Source organism: Phoca vitulina, unplaced genomic scaffold (assembly GCF_004348235.1).
Source record: "Phoca vitulina isolate PV1807 unplaced genomic scaffold, GSC_HSeal_1.0 scaffold107, whole genome shotgun sequence".
Lineage (NCBI taxonomy): Eukaryota > Metazoa > Chordata > Mammalia > Carnivora > Phocidae > Phoca > Phoca vitulina.
In genome coordinates, this window is record NW_022589810.1 from 349928 (window position 1) to 368093 (window position 18166).

The window sequence follows — 18166 nt, forward strand, 5'->3', positions numbered from 1 at the left end:
AAAAACTGATTTTCTCATGTGCGTGTCAGTTTGTATCACCTTTAGTGTTATACTTAGGATTGTCTTAATGTTTTATTTTTAATGATATGATAATACTTGTATCTTGGTAGATTCTATAATGCCTCTCTCAAGCTTTTCTTCCTCTTGCATTCTCTCTTTTCCGCTTTTGCAGCATCTGGCATAATATTACTTACACAGAATGCCACGTGCAGGTCAACGGATATTTTTGTGGAGCAAAAATAAGAAATAGAAAAGTGTATTACTTCTTTGGGCTTCTTAGCATGGGAATGTGTGATATATTTTTATATTTTCGTTGAAGGGCCATGTGTATCAGCCCACCCATTGGTTTATACATTTGTTTTTACCAAATGGGCTAGTTGAGACGGAAGTGTTAATTTATTTGAAGCAACAGATGTCAGTGTCACTAGTAAAACAAGATGTCAGGAAGGTATACCATAACTAGCACCCTCCCCCGCCACACATACCTGGCTCTTTCACTATAGCCTTTGGGAATATGCACCCCTCCTCCTTCCCAAATCCCCCACGTTTATTTTTTTTAAAAGATTTAATTTATTTATTTGACAGAGACACAGTGAGAGAGGGAACACAAGCAGGGAGAATGGGAGAGGGAGAAGCAGGCTTCCTGTGGAGCATGGAGCCCGATGCGGGGCTCGATCCCAGGATGCTGGGATCATGACCTGAGCCAAAGGCAGACGCTTAACGACTGAGCCACCCAGGCACCCCAATCCCCCATATTTAAACAGGAAGTAGCAAACTGCCTTCCTATAGCCCTTTACTCCTGTCTCTTCCAGCCCACTGCTGCCACACTTACCTCTTAAAATCATGTTTGTTTATTTTTTTTGATCATGTTCTTCCTCAAAAACCACAGTGACTCCATGGGCTTCCCAGGTCCTTCACATCTATCTCCATCCATTTGCTTACAAACACCTACCCTGCCCTGTTGTCAAAGCACAAATGCTGGCCTCATTCTCATCTCAAGCCTTTGGCCATTCTCCCCCCCCCCCCCCCCCCACCCCCCACCCCGGGGCCTGGAGTACCCTCTCTCCTCCAGGAAGCCTTCTCTGGCTTACAGTCTCCTCTCCATTTTCTGAATGCCAGTTGCACTTTTATTCTAACGGTTTAGCACTTAGCTGTTGTGTAATCATATCATATGAAAGTTTTCTCCCCAACTAGATCATAAATTCCTTGCGAGTAGTGACAAGGTAACAAATATTTTTTTGTATCCTCAGTTCCCTGCCGTCACGGTGCAAGGAATAGATTTATTGAGTGTCAGCCATATAAATATGTTGATTGGTTGTTAACTCTTCTTCCCCAACTGGAATCCTCCTCAGTAAGAATTTATTGAACACCTACCCTGGAACAACACTAGAGTTGCTGCGACAACAGAAATGAGAAAGACATGGTGTAATCACAAGACTTAAGTGGAAGAGATTACGCAATCAACATAGATGCCTGAACAAAGGAGGTGTTGAGGGAAAAGCTTGTTTGAGCTTGCTCTTAGATGGATTGAATGGGATTTCATCAGGCGGAAAAGAGGATGGGGGCCTGGATGGGATTGCAGATAGAGTATCTGGCCTGAACGAAGGCATGGAGGCGTAAAAGTAGGCGGCTTATAAGGAGTATAAAAATTTGTGGCCGAAGAGAAGTCTAGCTGGGTAGATGGGCTCTAGATTTGATAGGGCCCTGAATGCCATGCAAAGAAATTTAAATTTGACCCTATAGGCATTGGGGAACCAGCTTATGATTCTAAGCAAGAAAGTGACAGAAGGCACTACTGCCTTTAAGCTGAAAAAGTCAGCTGTGTAACACAGATAACAACCAAACATTTCCCCCTGATTGCACTCCTCCCTGGCCCTCCATTATATGGCAAGCCCTATATGTATGTAATCCACTAGTTGGGATGATATATCAAATCCCCTTACTTTGTTCCTCTCCTACCCTAAATTCTGGCTGATTTCAGGTTTGTGGTCATGTAGAAGTTTGATTTATTCCAGATGTGCCATTCTCTGGACTGACATGTCATAGTGAAGTCGCAAACTCTTGTGGAAAGAGCCCTGGGCTCAGAGTTTTAACTGCCTTTGGGTTCAAATCTCAACTGTAAGGAACTTTATTTCCTCATTATTCTGCTGCTTTAACTTTTTCTCTTGAACTTTTGTGTATCTGCAAAGTAAAACCACCGGCTGTACTGGAATGGATTATCCATAGGCAAATATCACTCTTGCATTTTACCAATTGTGTTTATTTCCTTTGTCGAACTCCTATTTATAGCATCTGTTTTGCTCTATTTACATGCTACTTCTAAATTACTTTTGTTGACCCCTTATTTCTATGTACTTATTAAGGAAGCACTTTATAACCTGAACAGTGAACCAGATAGCTGCTCCAGGAAATGTTTAGAATGAGGCAGCTCAATTTAGCTGGATTGTTCTATGTCAGTAGGTTACAGGAAGGAGTTCGTAAGGTCCCTGTGGGGAAACTGAAAAGTTTTCCAGCTTCTCCTTTGTGAGTCCTCATCCTGTAGTGTCATTATTTTGTTTTAATGAATTTCCAGAACAATAGGTACACCCATCTGAAAATATGACCACAGGACATATTCCAAAGCCAGACATAAATTATTTTTGGACGCCCCATACTTTTTCTTCCTATGATTTGTGTGGCTAATGTAAAGTTGCTGGCACTGTGTATTTTACATCATTTCCTGAATGAAACCTGCAACCAGTGGAGAGAGATGAAAAGGATTCTGCATTATTTTGCAAATTGTCTTGCCTTTTTTTTCCTTCAGTGCTAGTCACTCTATGGGATTCATAGGCATTTAGTAAATATAAACGGAAAGAAAACCTCTTGAGTTGTGCTACCCTTGTAGCCTGAGTTCTTCTCATCAGCTAAAACGATGTTTGTTTTTAGCGAAGGTTTCTAGAAACCTGGAATACCTACTCTTGAGATAAAGTGCTTTTTGTAGGTTTGTTGAATGTAGTAAATCCAGAGTTAGACAAATATTAACTACAAATATTGACTCTGATGCCAAATGCATTTAAAAAGGAAAGATGATGTGGAGGGTGAGGGCAGAGAACATGTCTTCTTTGCATTTTATGGCTTGTGTTTAAGTTGATGTTATTTCTGCTGTATTTTTCATTTTCATCCTGTTGAGTTTGAGGTAGCAATAAAAGTGTCAGGTAGAGTTCTTGGGAATTCAGGACTAGAGCTCAAGGTAGAGATGAGAGCTAGGGATAGTAGGTTTCTTTACAGGATCAAATGAAATAAATCAGATTAAGGTGGAGAAGGATCTGTGATCTCAGTCAGATCCAGAGCAAAGTAGAGGCGCCCTTTTCTTTCCTTTTTTCTTTTTCTTTTTTTAAAGATTTTATTTACTTATTTGTCAGAGACATAGAGAGGGGGAGAGAGAGCACAAGCAGGGGGAGTGGCAGGCAGAGGGAGAAGCAGGCTTCCCGCTGAGCAGGGAGCCCAATGCGGGACTCGATCCCAGGACCCTGGGATCATGACCTGAGCTGAAGGCTGACGCTTAAGCGACTGAGCCACCCAGGCATCCCTACCTCCCCGTTTTTTTTCTTAAATAAAAAGTAAAAACACTTCTTCCTGTATGGCATGAGGGAGGACAGAGAAATTCAGCATTTCCTCCGTGTTGTTAGTAATAGGAAAGAACTGCTAAGGACCTGTGGCAGGTCAGTTTCCCTAGAAGCAGCAACTGAGACAGCGCATTCTGTGTAAGCACGTTTGTTGTGGGAGGTGCTCGGAGAAGGTGAGTGAAGGAAGTAGTAGAGCAGGGGAAAGGGTCCAGCGAGGATGAAGGTTTGGTGAGCAGCCGCGAAGGAGCTCAGCTAAGGTCACAGAGCATGGATTCTTAGTATCCTAGGACCTGCTTGATCCACAAAGCAAGGTTAGAGTTCTTGTAGCTGAGGAAATGGTTTTCTGATCAGTAATTTTGTACATTATTAGTACCTTTGCATAAATGACCCTACCTTCCCTACCTGACCATATGTGACCGTGTAAGCATGGTAATGTTCCTGGGGGAACTTCTTGTTCATGTCTGTACAGAGTTCAAGCTATTTGTGCATATTAAGGGAGGGTGCTGGGAATGCATTTCTTTTCTTTACATTTGTTCTTATCCATAAGTGAATGGCAGATTTCCCTTGGGATATCTGTTCTCTTGGTTTCAGCCATCACCTTGACGTTGATGACTCTCAAATCTTTGTCTCTCAATCTTCATCTCATCTGGCCTACCCAGCCTCATTTTTGTATCTGTCCCACTGTCCCACAATGATTTGTATATAATAGGTGGTTCATAAATGTCACTCACACTTCAGTCAGGCTGGTCTCTATTACAAGTGAGTTCTTATGAAATCGAACACATGATTTAGAGCTTGACTTTTTATGAAATATTAACTGGGCAAATACTTAGCCTCTCTGAGCTTCATGAGTTTCCTCATCTGCACTAGGAGTGGGAAAAGTTAAGTGAAAGAATTCAGTTTAAGCACATAGCCCAGTGCCTAAAAATTGATAAGTACCTGGTAAATGTTGGTTATTTATCCTTTATGCTCAATGTTTAAAATAGTTACCTGTTATTCCAATTTTCCAGCCCTATGGCTTAATTTATCCTATCTGATTTTTCCACATTCATCGTATATAATTCTGGTAACCTAAAAAAAGTAAGAAGCTTCTTAAAAGAATTGAAATACTTTAAAAGGAATATTATTTGCCAAGCCCAAAAGAACTATGCTGACTATGATTTTGGATCAAGATTTCATTAAAAAAAAGATGGGGGGACAGGACTAGGTGAAGTAAAGTTGACTATAATGCTATTTTTAAAAATCAATATACTAAGATTCTTTGAGTAAAATTTATAATCTGAAGATTCACACTTGGGATATAGGAAATGTTTCATCTTTAATACTAAATTCTCTCTTTTTTTTTTTAGATTTTATTTATTTATTTGACAGAGAGAGAGAGATAGCGAGAGCAGGAACACAAGCAGGGGGAGCGGGAGAGGGAGAAGCAGGCTCCCCGCGGAGCAGGGAGCCCGATGCGGGGCTCGATCCCAGGACCCTGGGATCATGACCTGAGCTGAAGGCAGACGCTTAACGACTGAGCCACCCAGGTGCCCCTAATACTAAATTCTTGAGCAGAGAAAAACATTTAACAGCATAGCACGCCTCTTTTTCCCAGTATTTCTGAGCATCTGCATTGTGTTATGAGCTCTGGGAGAGTCAGAGCCATGAGATAATGTTTCTCTACTCCTAAATGGTCAGTACATTTCGTAGTACTGATGTCTAGGTTTTATTTCAGTTGATTACTTATGAATTCCCATGAGTTTTGTACACATGTCCTCATTTGGTTTGCTCATTTGCATGGTTCTCAAAAAAACGGCTGTCGACTACATGGTAAGGGTAGAGGCACATTACATCTGAAAGGTAATTGAATATACTAAGTAGTTTGCATGTCTATATTGTCCAAGTAAGAGCATGAAAGAAGACATAAGAATGAGTGGTAACCCTGAATAGACGTTTTTCCAAAGAAGACATACAGATGGCCAACAGACATATGAAAAGATGCTCAACATCACTCATCATCAGGGAAATGCAAAGTAAAACCACAATGAGGTCTCACCTCACCCCACTCAGAATGGCTAGTATCAAAAAGACAAGAAATAACAAATGTGGGTGAGGATGTGGAGAGAAGAGAACCCTTGTGCACTGTTGGTGAGAATGTAAATTGGTGCAGCCACTGTGGAAAACAGTATAGGGGTTCCTTTATTAAATATAGGAATAACAGTGGCGCCTGAGTGGCTCAGTCGGTTAAGCGTCTGCCATCAGCTCAGGTCATGGTCCCAGGGCCCTGGGATCGAGCCCCGCATCGGGCTCTCTGCTCAGCGGAGAGCCTGCTTCTTCCTCTGCCTGCCACTCTGCTTATCTGTGCTCTCTATCTCTCTGTCAAATAAATAAATAAAATCTTTTAAAAAAAATAAATATAGGAATAACATATGACCCAGTAATTCCACTACTGGGTATTTACTTAAAGAAAATTTGAAAACACCGATTTGAAAAAGACATATGTACCCCTGAGTTTATAGCAGTATTATTTACAGTAGCTAAGATGTGGAAGCAACCCAAGTGTCCATTGATAGATGAATGGAAAGAAGATGTGGTATATATACACAATGGAATGTTACTCAGACCTAGAGGGTATTCTGCCAAGTGAAATAAGTCAGACAGAGAAAGACAAATGCCATATTATTTGTCTTATATGTGGAATCTAAAAAACAAAAATGAACAAAGAAACAGACTTAAATCCAGAGAACAGGTGGTTGCCGGAGGGGAGGTGGGTGGGGGATGGGCAAAATAGGTGAAAGGCATTTAAGAGGTACAAACTTCCATTTATAAAATAAATAAGTCACAGAGATAGAAAGTACAGCATAGGTAATACAGTCAATAACATTGTAATAACTTTATATGGTGACAGATGGTGACTACACTTATTGTGGTGAGCACTGAGTAATGTATAGAATTGTTGAATCGTTGTGTTGTTCACCTGAAACTAATATAACATTGTATGTCAACTATACTTCAATAATAAAAAATAGAATTGGTAGTAACCCAAAATGTGAAAACTACCCAAATGTCCATCAGCCGATGAATGGATAAACAAAATGTGGTCTATCCATACAATGGGTATTATTCAGTCTGAAAATGGAATGAAATACTGATACATGCCAGAACATGGATGAGCCTTGAAAACATTATGAAAAGTGAAAGAAGCCAGACACAAAAGGTCACATATTGTATGATTATATTTATATGAAATATCCAGAATTGGCAAATCATGGAGGCAGAGAATAGCAGTTATAAGGGGCTGGGGTGGAGGAGTTATGTTTACTGGGTACAGAGTTTCTGTTTGGGAGGATGAAAAATTTCTGGAAATGGAGAGCGATGATAATTGCAAAACATTGTAAATGAGCTTAATGCTACTGAATTTTCTAGTTTATAATGGTTGAAATGGTAAATTTTATGTGTATTTACCACAGTAAAAAAGGATAAGTGGTAAGGAGCTTGAAGATCATTGTAATAAGCCTCCTGTTTTTCTTTCTGCACAGGGGCTATGGATAACAGAGGCTTTCAGCAGGGGAGTTTCAATAGCTTCCGGAGCAGCTCCAGTGATGAAGACTTGATGGACATTCCAGGGACAGCTATGGATTTTTCCATGAGAGATGATGTTCCTCCCTTAGATGGAGAAATAGAAGGTATCATTACTGTTTTTTTAAATTTATTTTTTATTTTTTTTAAAGATTTTATTTATTTATTAGAGAGAGAGAGAGAGAGAATGAGCGGGGAGGGGAGAGGCAGAAGGAGAGGGAGAAGCAGACTCCCCACTGAGCAGGGAGCCCGATGCGGGGCTCGAGCCCAAGACCCTGAGATCATGACCTGAGCTGAGGGCAAGGCTTAACTGACTGAGCCACCCAGGCACCCTGGTATCATTACTGCTGATGACAGTTTATCTTTTTTAAAAATTATTTTTTATGTACACACAGTAAAATTCATTTTTTTTTCTGGTGCAATCTTTGGAGTTTTAACATATGCAGAGACTTTTGTAACCGCCACCACCGACAGGATACAGAACAGTTCCACACCCCAGAGAGTTCCCTTTTGCTATCCCTTTGCAGCCAAACCTCCTCCACCCCGAACCCCTGGTAGCCACGGATCTATTCTCTGTCCCTGTAGTTTTTTCTTTTCTGGAATGTCATATGCATGGAGTCACATAGTATGTCGCCTTTGAGACTGACTTCATTCACTCAGCCAGTGCCTTGGAGATTAATTCAAGTCATTCATTCCTTTTTTTCTTGCTTAGTAGAGCCTGATGTGGGATCACTGGGTCATGTGGGAAATGTATGTTGAACTTCCTAAGAAACTGCCAAACCATTTTCCAGGGTGGCTGTACCGTTTCATAGCTGAACTAGCCATGAGTGAGAGTTCCGCTTGTTCCCTGTCCGCAGCAGCTCTGGATATTTTCAGTAATTTTTATTTTAGCCATTCTAATTGGTGTGTAGTGTTATCTCATCATGCTTTTAGTTTAATTTCCCTAATGCCTTATGATGTTGAGCATCATTTCATGTGCTTATTTGCCAACCTTATATGCTCTTCGATGAAGTGTCTGTTCAAATCCTCTCCCTTTTTTATAATTGGGTTTTTATTATCTGGAATACGTTTATTTTTTTAAAAGATTTTATTTCTTTGAGAGAGAGAGAGAGCACGCGTGAGAGAGCCTAAGCAGGGGAGAGGGAGAAGCAGACTCCCTGCTGAGCAGGGAGCCTGATGCCAGGCTTGATCCCAGGACCCTGGGAGCAGGGCCTGAGCCGAAGGCAGCCACTTAACCGACTGAGCCACCCAGGAGTCCCTGGAATACATTTATAGAAGGAGAGTTCCTTCCATCTATTATTTGGTTATCCAGTAACATCATTCTTTTCAATAACTGCATATAAGTTCATGGTATAGCTGTACCATAGCTTATTTAACCAAATTTCTATTGATGTACATTTCAGTTTCCAGTCTTTTGCTATTTCAGACAATGCTACAATGAACAATCTTGTGTATGTGTATGTGTGTGCATCTTTATATATTAGATATAGTATATTAGAAGTATATTAGAATATTTATTCTGTATTAGAATATTAGTATATTAGAACATTTCTGTAGCATGAGTGTATGAGTGCTTATTTCCCCACAGCCTTGCTGGTGCTGAATATTATAATTTTTTCATCTTCACACTATGATAGGCAAAATAAATAAATCAGTAAATTTTCATTATTTTAATTTTCACTTTTTTAGATTAATGAAGTTGAGTGTATTTTCATATGTTTATGAACCATTTAAATTTTTTTCTGGAAGTTTCCTGTTTATATGATGTTCCTGTTTTTCTGATGGGCTGATTATCTTTTCTTATCTTTTTCTAGGAGCCCTTCATATATTATTCTTAATGTTTTGTCTAACGTAGCTGGTGTGTATTTTTTCCATTTCTGTTTTGTTTTTGTTTCCTTTAAAAAAATCTACAAATATTAAACATTTTTACATAGCCAGATATATCACCCTTTTCTTTCTTTTTTTTTTTTTAAAGATTTTATTTATTTATTTGAGAGAGAGAGAATGAGAGAGACAGCACATGAGAGGGGGGAGGGTCAGAGGGAGAAGCAGACTCCCCGCCGAGCAGGGAGCCCGATGTGGGACTCGATCCAGGGACTCCAGGATCATGACCTGAGCCGAAGGCAGTCGCTTAACCAACTGAGCCACCCAGGCGCCCTATATCACCCTTTTCTTTTCTGACTTCTGAGTTTCTTGTTGTAGTCAGAAAGGACTTTAATATTAAATTTGTACAATTACTTAAAACTACTGTCTGGTTCTTTAACTGATTGGGATTGCCATTCTCAAAGTCAGAGGACAAGAAACTATGTCAGAGTTTATTATTTAGCAAATTTGAATTGGAGGCATATGACACTGCGGAAACTTTGCTAGGTTCTGGGAATTAGCAAGGCTTTAAGGCACCCTCCCTGCCTTCGTGAAGTTGATTCTAGCTGGCTAAACAAACATTAAGTACTTATGAGAACACCTAACTCTTAGAGTCGTTTTCAGGATTAAATGAAATAATAACATAAAGTGGTTATAATTGTACACGGCCTCGAGCTAATGCTCAATAAAATGTTAGCTCTCATTATTATTGTTATTTTATTTCTATTATAACCCTATATTGTAAGTGTTGTAACTCTTATAAGAACTCAGCAGAGGAAGCATTCTGTATGTTTGTGTGTGTCTAGGATTGGAAAAGATTTCACAGAGAAGGTGTGTTTGAGAAGGGCCTTGAAAGGTAAGTTATTTGGTAGGAAATAAGTACCAAGATGGAAATAAAGTGAATGACAATAGAGGATAACTGAGGGATAATATTTTAGAAAGGTTAGAAAGTTCGAAAGGTCAGGGAAGGCCTCTCTGAGGAGGTGACCAACTTGGGAAGAACATACCAGTATGCAAACCACAGGTTCAGAAGGATGATAAGAAATTGTCTCGTAAAGGTGCCTCAAGACAGTAACAGTAGACGAGAGCCCCTGAATTTAAAGTTCATAAAAGAAAGGCACTCATGGTTTGGTATTTAATGGTTTTTCATATTTGCCTCCTTCTGTGGAAGGCACATATGTTTGTATATCCTGTCCACTTACGTGTAGTTATAACCCCCGCGAGTCAGTTAACAGCCATCACTGGCTCTAGTGAAGTGGTCGGTTAGGGTTTCCATCAGCTTAAACTGGCCACTTCTAATAAGCCTTGGGGCTAATCCAGAGTGGTTTAGCTTAGTTATCATCATTGCTTCTAATCGAAAGTGGTATCACATAGCATCCATATCACCAAAGTACTTGTGTTCACATTGCTCTTAGCAGGTGTTGGAGGCAGGCGAGTATCCATCTATTATTCCTATTTAATGGACCCAAAAGCTGAGGCAGACGAGATTTTGACATTGCTTGTGATTGTAGAATATGTTTTTACATGAGTAGTCCTTTGCCACTTTTCACTTGGCCTTTACGGGAGAATTACTGCTTGTGGTTTACAAGGTCTGACCATAAAACGGCGAAGCTGTTTTCTATGAGCCACACACAGAAATCGGTCCATTTACTATACTCTGTAGTCATATAATTTTCTTGCTTTGCTTTTTAATTGTTCTTACTTTATTTAATGTTTTCACCTGGGATTTCCTAATGTACACAAAAACGACAACAGAAAAAAGGTCATAAAGTCCTTGATATCGGTGGTGCGGCTGTGCATAAAATACTACATTTTGTACCAGGCACAATAGCACGTACTAAAAAGATTAGTTAAAAGGAGCTTGAAAGGCAGTAGAAGTGGTTCTTGTTTTCCAGATGGCTAGAGGGATTGATTTATGAGGAATGAATAAATAAATTATGCATGGCATGGTTAAGTGCATCTGTGGTAGTGTTATAGTAGTCTGCCAATGAGAAGAAACATAAACATGGAGGTCTCACAGAAGGGGAGGGGGAGGGAAATAGAAAAAAGGGTTGGAGTAGTAGGAAGAAATTCAGAGCTGTACTCGTAGTCCATCCGTTCTCACTTGCCTGCCTCTGCAGCCTGGGCATCATGTTTGGCAATTCATTCATCCACCCATTCAGGTATTCAGTGTTTATGGAGCACCCAGATCTTAGGAACCCAGCCCTGTGCTGTTTTAGTAATGCTCATCAATTCCCTTGTTTCCCTCACCTTGTCTTTCCACCTCGCGTGCCTTGCACTCCTCTCAGATTGTTGAGTGAGGAGACCTTCCTGGCGAGAGAGAGCCACATGGGTAAAGGCACGGCAGCATGAGAGAGCCTTTTCTATTCAGGCAACACGGAACCTGCGCATCTGGGGTCTGAGGCTCCTGGGGTAGAGATGATGATGGTTGGAGCAGGAGGGGAAGATAGCAGGGGATAAGGCGGGAGATCCAGTTAGAAATCTGGGTGAGGTCTAGATGGTCTGTGCTTCTGGACCTTATCTTGTAACCAAGGAGTTGTCAAATGATTTAAAAGCGGAGGAATGATATGATCAGATTGGTGTTTTTGTGAATTTATGGCAGTGTGGAGGGTGGATTCCGGGGAAGAGTGGGTCAAAGACTGGAAGACCAGTTAAACTGTTTTTTTTTTTTTTAAACAATAATCTGGGTAAAAGATCAAATGGCCTGAATTAAGACAATAGGAATGGAGAAGAAAGAATAATAACTTCTAGAGAAATTTCAAAAGGGGGATTGATAGGACTAATTCGATATGGAGAATAAACTGGAAGAGTCACAGATGACTTCAAAGCCCAGGCAGAGTGTGAGAGCCGGCCGAGTCCCCCTCCTGTGGGAGAACGTGCCCAGACCACCCCTGCAGGCCTCAACATAACCTCCCAATGTCCCAGGGAAGGAAAGATGTCTTTGAAAATGAAGCACATGACACTGTGTGAAATCCATCAAGTAAGCTGTGAAACAGTTGTGTTTGTTCTGCTGTGCGGCAATGAAAGATTATAGTATTCCTCCAGAGAGAAATGGAAAAACATCTTGGGCCCCAGCTCATGGGCTCCTGTCAGCACTCCAGTTGACTCAAGTGTGGATGGCACAAAATTTTTTTTTTGTCCTTATTATGATAAGGAAAGGGACTTTAGAATCCATCACCCTCATAATACTCAAACTTCCCCTAAATACTTAGCCTGGGAGGATGGTGATTGTTACTGCTGCTTTTTGAGCTTGGAAAAAAAAAAAAAAGTGGCCTGTAGCAAAAGCTCTGCGGGGCCATAAACCATACCAGTTTTCTGTGCCGAACCCTCAAAATGAGGCTTATTATCATGGCTACAGGCTTTAAGGGCTTCCTTTAGGTTACTTGATAGGAAAATACCTGGTCAGATTTTAGAATCTGTGCCTTTTTATCTCTTCCCACTTATTTATTTACATTTTTGTCTTATTTCAAGAACATGCTTTATCCATATGTACTTAGTTTTTACCTGGTGTCCCTTCCAGGATACCACGTGACATTTAGTCTTCATGTCACCTGGGGCTCCTCTTGGCTGCCATGGTTTCTTAGACTTTCTTTGTTTTTGATGACCTTGACAGGTGTTTTTTCCCGTAGTTTTTAAACTTTATTACATACCTGTGTTCTCCCCCACCCAGTTTTATTGCAAAATAATTGATATACATCGCTGTATAAGTTTAAGGCTCACGGCATGATGGTTTGATTTATGTATACTGTGAAGTGATTACCACCGTAGGTTAACATCCATCATCTCCTGTAGATAGAATCAAAAGAAAAAAAAACTTTCCCCTTGTGATGAGAACTCTTAGGATTTACTCTCTTAACAACTGTCCTGTATATCATACAGCAGTGTAAACTGTTACCTATATTCCGTCATGTTGTACATTCCATCCCTAGCACTTATTTATCTTGTAACTGGAAGTTTGTACCTTTTTGACCACCTTTCTCCAATTCTCCATCCTCCTGCCCCTTGCCTCTGACAACCATAAATCTGATTTCTTTTTCTATGAGTTCTTTTACTTTTTTTTTTTTAGATTCCACATATAAGTGAGATCACACAGTATCTGTCTTCCTCTGTCTGACTTATTTCACTTAGCGTAATGCCCCCAGTGTCTATCCGTCCTGTCACAAATGGTAGGATTTCCTCATTTTTTTTAGATAGCTGAATAATATTCCGTTGTATATGTATATGCCACAGTTTCTTTATTCGTTCATCATTGATGGACACTTAGGCTGTTGCCATGTCTTGGTATTATAAATAATGCTGCGGTGAACATGGGAGTTAGTGTTTTCATTTCCTTTGGTTACATTCCCAGAAGGGGAATTACTAGATAGAAGGGTAGTTCTATTTGTAACTTTTTGAGGAACCGCCATACTGCTTTCCACAGTGGCTGCACCAGTTGACAGTTTTGAGGATTATTGGTCAGGTATTTTGTAGAATGTCCCTCAATTGGGATTTGTCTGATGTTTATCTCATGATTAGACTGGGGTTATGGGTTTTAGGGAGGAAGAGTAGAAGTAAAGTGCCATTCTCATCACATTGTATCAAGGCTATATATATTGTTGATATGACTTATGGCTGCCGATTTTAACCTTGATCTTCTGGCTGAGGTAGTGTGTGTCAGCTTTCTCCACTGTAAAGTTACTTGCTTTTCATCCTTTCCATAATGTACTCTATGGAAGGAATTCACTGCATAGCCCACACTTAAGAACTAGGGAGCTGTGCTCCACCTCCTTGAGGGTAAAGTATCTACAGAAATTATTTGGAATTGTTCTGCATGGGACATTTGTCTATTCTCTCCCATTTATTTATTCAGCTACTTATTTATGTCAGTAGGGGCTCATTTGTTTAAACTTTGGGTTATAATCCATTTCTACTTTATTTTGTTCAAATTTTTCCAGCTTTGGCCATTTGGAGCTCTTTCAGTTTTCTGTTTCCCTTTGACACGGCCCTGTCACCGTGGGGTTTTCGTGAGGACTTACTTACTGTCAGGCACTGCAATGTGCCATTTCTCCAAGGAGCCCTGGTTCCTTTTTTTTTTTAAGATTTTATTTATTTATTTGACAGAGAGAGAGAGACACAGCAGCGAGAGAGGGAACACAAACAGGGGGAGTGGGAGAGGGAGAGGCAGGCTTCCCACAGAGCAGGGAGCCCGATGCGGGGCTCGATCCCAGGACCCTGGGATCATGACCTGAGCCGAAGGCAGATGCCTAATGACTGAGCCACCCAGGCACCCCCTTGGTTCCCTTTAGTAGAGAATGGTATTAGGAACGAAGATATGGGCGGTAGGTGTGCTCATTTCTACTGGGGCATTATTGGTTTAGGCACTCTCAGCCACTCAGTAAAAAAATATGTGTGTGTGTGTGTGTGTATTGACCCGTGTCTACATATATATCTCTAGGTAGATATATTATCTACATGTGACCATCCGTGTCTACATTAAGCTAAACATGAGATTGTACTGATGTCTGTAATTCTGCTCCATTAACACATGGATCATTCTAGCCTCTTCCCATGGCTTGTTTGTAACCTCCCATTCCAGGTAGTGAGAAACTTGGCTCCCGCCATCCACCATCCATTATTTAACTGTTCTCTTCCAGTGTACATGTATGGTGCTTTCTTTTTTTTTTTTTTAATATTTTTTTTATTTATTAGAGAGAGAGAGCTCGTAGAAGCTGGGGGAGGGGCTAAGGGAGAGGGAGAAGCAGACTTTCTGCTGAGCAGGAAGCTTGATGTGGGGCTCGATCCCAGGACCCTGGGATCATGACCTGAGCTGAAGGCAGACGCTTGACCGACTGAGCCACCTGGGTGCCCCCATGTATGGTGCTTTCAAATTGTTAACCCTTACCTTCCATGGAAAACTACGTTGTCAGCTAGAATATAGTACTTATACACAATTTCTTTAGCCTTTAGCCTTACACACTCCACTCAGTTCCAGTTTCTTGGATCAGCACCTTTTTCCTCAATACCTCCTTCTGTGAGGCTGTTTCACAAATTTGTAATATAGATTCTTCTGTCACATTCTGCATTCCATCCTGGGATTTAAAAAAAAATTTGCGTAAATTAAGGTCCGCTGTGCTATAAGGTTCTGTGGATTTTGACAGACGCATAGTGACAGGTATGCACTATTACAGTATCATGCAGAACAGTTTCACTGCCCTAAAAAAATCCCCTGTGCTTTACCTCTTCAGCCACCTCCCTTCTGAGCCCCTGGCAACTACCAATCTGTTTTTCATCTCCATCAATCTGCTTTTTCCAGAATGTCAATAAATGGAATCATGTAGTCTGTAGGCTTTCAGGTTGGCTCCTTTCACCTAGCGATATGCATTTAAGGTTCCTCCATGTCTTTGTGTGTATTGAGATGTCACTCCTTTTCATTGCTGAATAGTATTCCATTGTCTGGATATATGGCAGTTTGTCCTTTCACCTATCTACTGATGGAGATCTTGATTTCTTCCAGCTTTTGGCAGTTATGACCAAAGCTACTATATAAACATCTGTGTGCAGGTTTTCATGCAGGCATAAGTTTTCAAGTCAGTTGGGTAAATATATAGGTGTGTGATTGCCGTATTATATGGTGAGACTATGTTTAGTTTTGTAAGAAATTGCCAAACTGTCTTCCAAAGTGGCTGTACCATTTTGTATTCCCACCAGGAATGAATGAGAGTTCCTGTTAACTCCACATCAGTGCGAATGATTGGTATTGTCAGTGTTTTAGATTTTAGCCATTCTAATAGGTAGGTAGTGGTAACTCATTTTTTAAAAAGATCTTATTTATGTATTAGAGAGAGAGCATGAGTGGGGGGAGGAGCCGAAGGAGAGGGAGAAGCAGACTCCCCACTAAGCAGGGAGCCTAACATGGGGTTCCATCTCGGGACCCCGGGATCAAGACCTGAGCCGAAGGCAGACGCTTCACTGACTGAGCCACCTACGCGCCCCTCATTGTTGTTTTAATTTGCATTTCTCTAATGACAAATGATGTTGAACATCTTTACATTTGCTCTTTGCCATCTGTGTATCTTCTTTGGTGAGGTTTAGATCTTTTGATTTTAGATCTTTCTTCTTTTCTAATATATGCACCTAATGCTGTGGATTTCTCTCTAAGCACTGTTTTTGCTGCATCCTACAGATTTTGATATCATGTATTTTCATTTTCATTTGCTTCAAAATAGTTTATAATTTGTCTTGAGACTTCATTGGCCCGTGGGTTACTTAGAAGTATGTTGTTTAATTTCTAGGTATTGGGGCATTTCCCAGCTATTTTTTTATTGGTTTCTAGTTTAATTCCATTGTGAATTTACGGTAAAGTGGCCACACATTGGGCTGTTTAATGTTTGGTGTAACCGTCTGTGCCAGAGGGTTAAAATTTTGTAGCAGTGTCCTTGTTTATTTTTTTTTTTTAAGATTTTATTTATTTATTTGAGAGAGAGAAAGCAAGGGACGGAGCATGAGTAGAGGGGGAGGGGCAGAGGGAGAAGCAGACTCCCCACTGAGCAGGGAGCCCAACATGGGACTCGATCCCAGGACCTCCTGGGATCATGACCTGAGCCACCCAGGCGCCCTTGTAGTGACCTTGTTTTTGTGTCACCTCTTGATTTTGAGTTTCCTTTAAGTGCAGCTTATTGAGAGAGATTCTGTGGCTCAGTTCTTTGAGCTGCAATCCACTGTCATTACGCGGAGCCCTGTGGTGTCGTGGTAAGATATGTGGGAGCAGGTCTTTTTATAATTTTCTGTGAAATCTCAGTGTCTGTTGGGCGTGTGTCTTATGGCTGTGACTTTCACATGGTTTCGTCCAGTGGTACAGTTTTTGTTCTCCCTGCCCCATACTTCTGTTCTGACCACGGCATTCCCAGTCCATTTCCTGGAAGCGCAGGCCCCTGTTGATATGCCTTTTTTTCCCTTTGGGTGAGACAAGAAGGCTGGTAGGGGTGGGGGGGTATGTGGGGTGTCTCTCTCTCTCTGTCTGCTGGAGTGAGAGGAATGCCCTTCCCCCAGTTGGGAGAAAGCTGAGGCAAAGTATTTCCCCCGGAGCATAGGCCTTTGGTAGAGAGAAAGGTCTGGGGAATTTCACAATGATTACTCTTCCCCTCCCCTCCTCAGAGCCAGGAGGGGATCTTTCTCTTATCTTCCCTGTGGGAACTTGGTAGGGTTCCTGGAGGTAGAGCCCACAGGCGGGCAAGCCTTAGAAGTTTCTTACTCTCACGGGGGTCTGCACTCAGCCTTCAGCAGTTCGTCAGCGTCGCCATTCGAGTGTCCCCGCAGCAGTTGCTGCTTCAGTTGGTCTCTACTTCAGGTGAGCAGATCTCTTTGTGTCTTTTTGGATAAACCCGTCTCTGCGGATTTGGGCGTTGCAGTTTCCCCTGCAGCCTTCATTCTCAGGCAGATCCCTGGAAAGTTTGGGACTTTTCAGTTTGTCCAGCTTTTTCTTGTTGTAGGGATGGGGAGTGACAACTTCTAAGCTCTTCACTTGCCAGAGCTGAATCTGGACGCTCCCTGTGTGTTTTTCAGCCAGTGGAACCGCTTTGGTCCCCTCTTGAAGGGACCCCAGAGCATTGGGTCCCAGGTTGTCATATACTTTGCTCATGAGCCGAGTCTTTCTTTTCTAAAGATCCGTAGTGCCATCTTATGATCCTGCCAGGAGGGTGTTCTCAGATAACTATGCAATCAAAATGCCATTTGGAATTCTTCAAAAGCTTAAGGTCTTCTCAAGTCATGCAGCACAGTGTATGAGTGACCAAAAAAAAAAAAAAAATCATCGCTAAAATGATAGAATATCAGAGTTGGAAGGGACCTTAAAAATCATGCTTGCTAATCCTCCCTCATTTTACAGATGGAGAACCTGAAAGCCACAGAGATTAAGGCAATTGCCCAAGGCGATAAAACTAGTGATTTGTGGAGCTAGGGTCAGAATCTGTACCTTCTCACTGCGGGACAATAGGGCTGCCGGCAAAGCCTTTCTTCCTATTGCCTTTCATTTAAAAACTGCATAAGCCATCTTCCTCTTGGTGCTTTCCTCCTGGTGTTCTCCAGACACTGTCACCTGCTTTGTTGCTAAATACTCCAGTGGTCTGCCTCTCAGAATGAAAGTCTGCCCTTTGTAATGT

General features: G+C 41.3%; 1 protein-coding gene across 3 annotated transcripts in view; it reads left to right on the plus strand.

The window, feature by feature from the left end:
* The window catches only part of CLCN5 (chloride voltage-gated channel 5), a 153693-nt gene that overhangs the window by 103334 nt on the left and 32193 nt on the right, over positions 1-18166 (plus strand). For all 3 annotated transcript variants that reach the window (XM_032397929.1, XM_032397928.1, XM_032397930.1), the window contains one exon: positions 7127-7273. In XM_032397929.1, coding sequence (XP_032253820.1) covers positions 7127-7273 — 147 coding nt within the window. The remainder of the gene's footprint in view (positions 1-7126; positions 7274-18166) is intronic.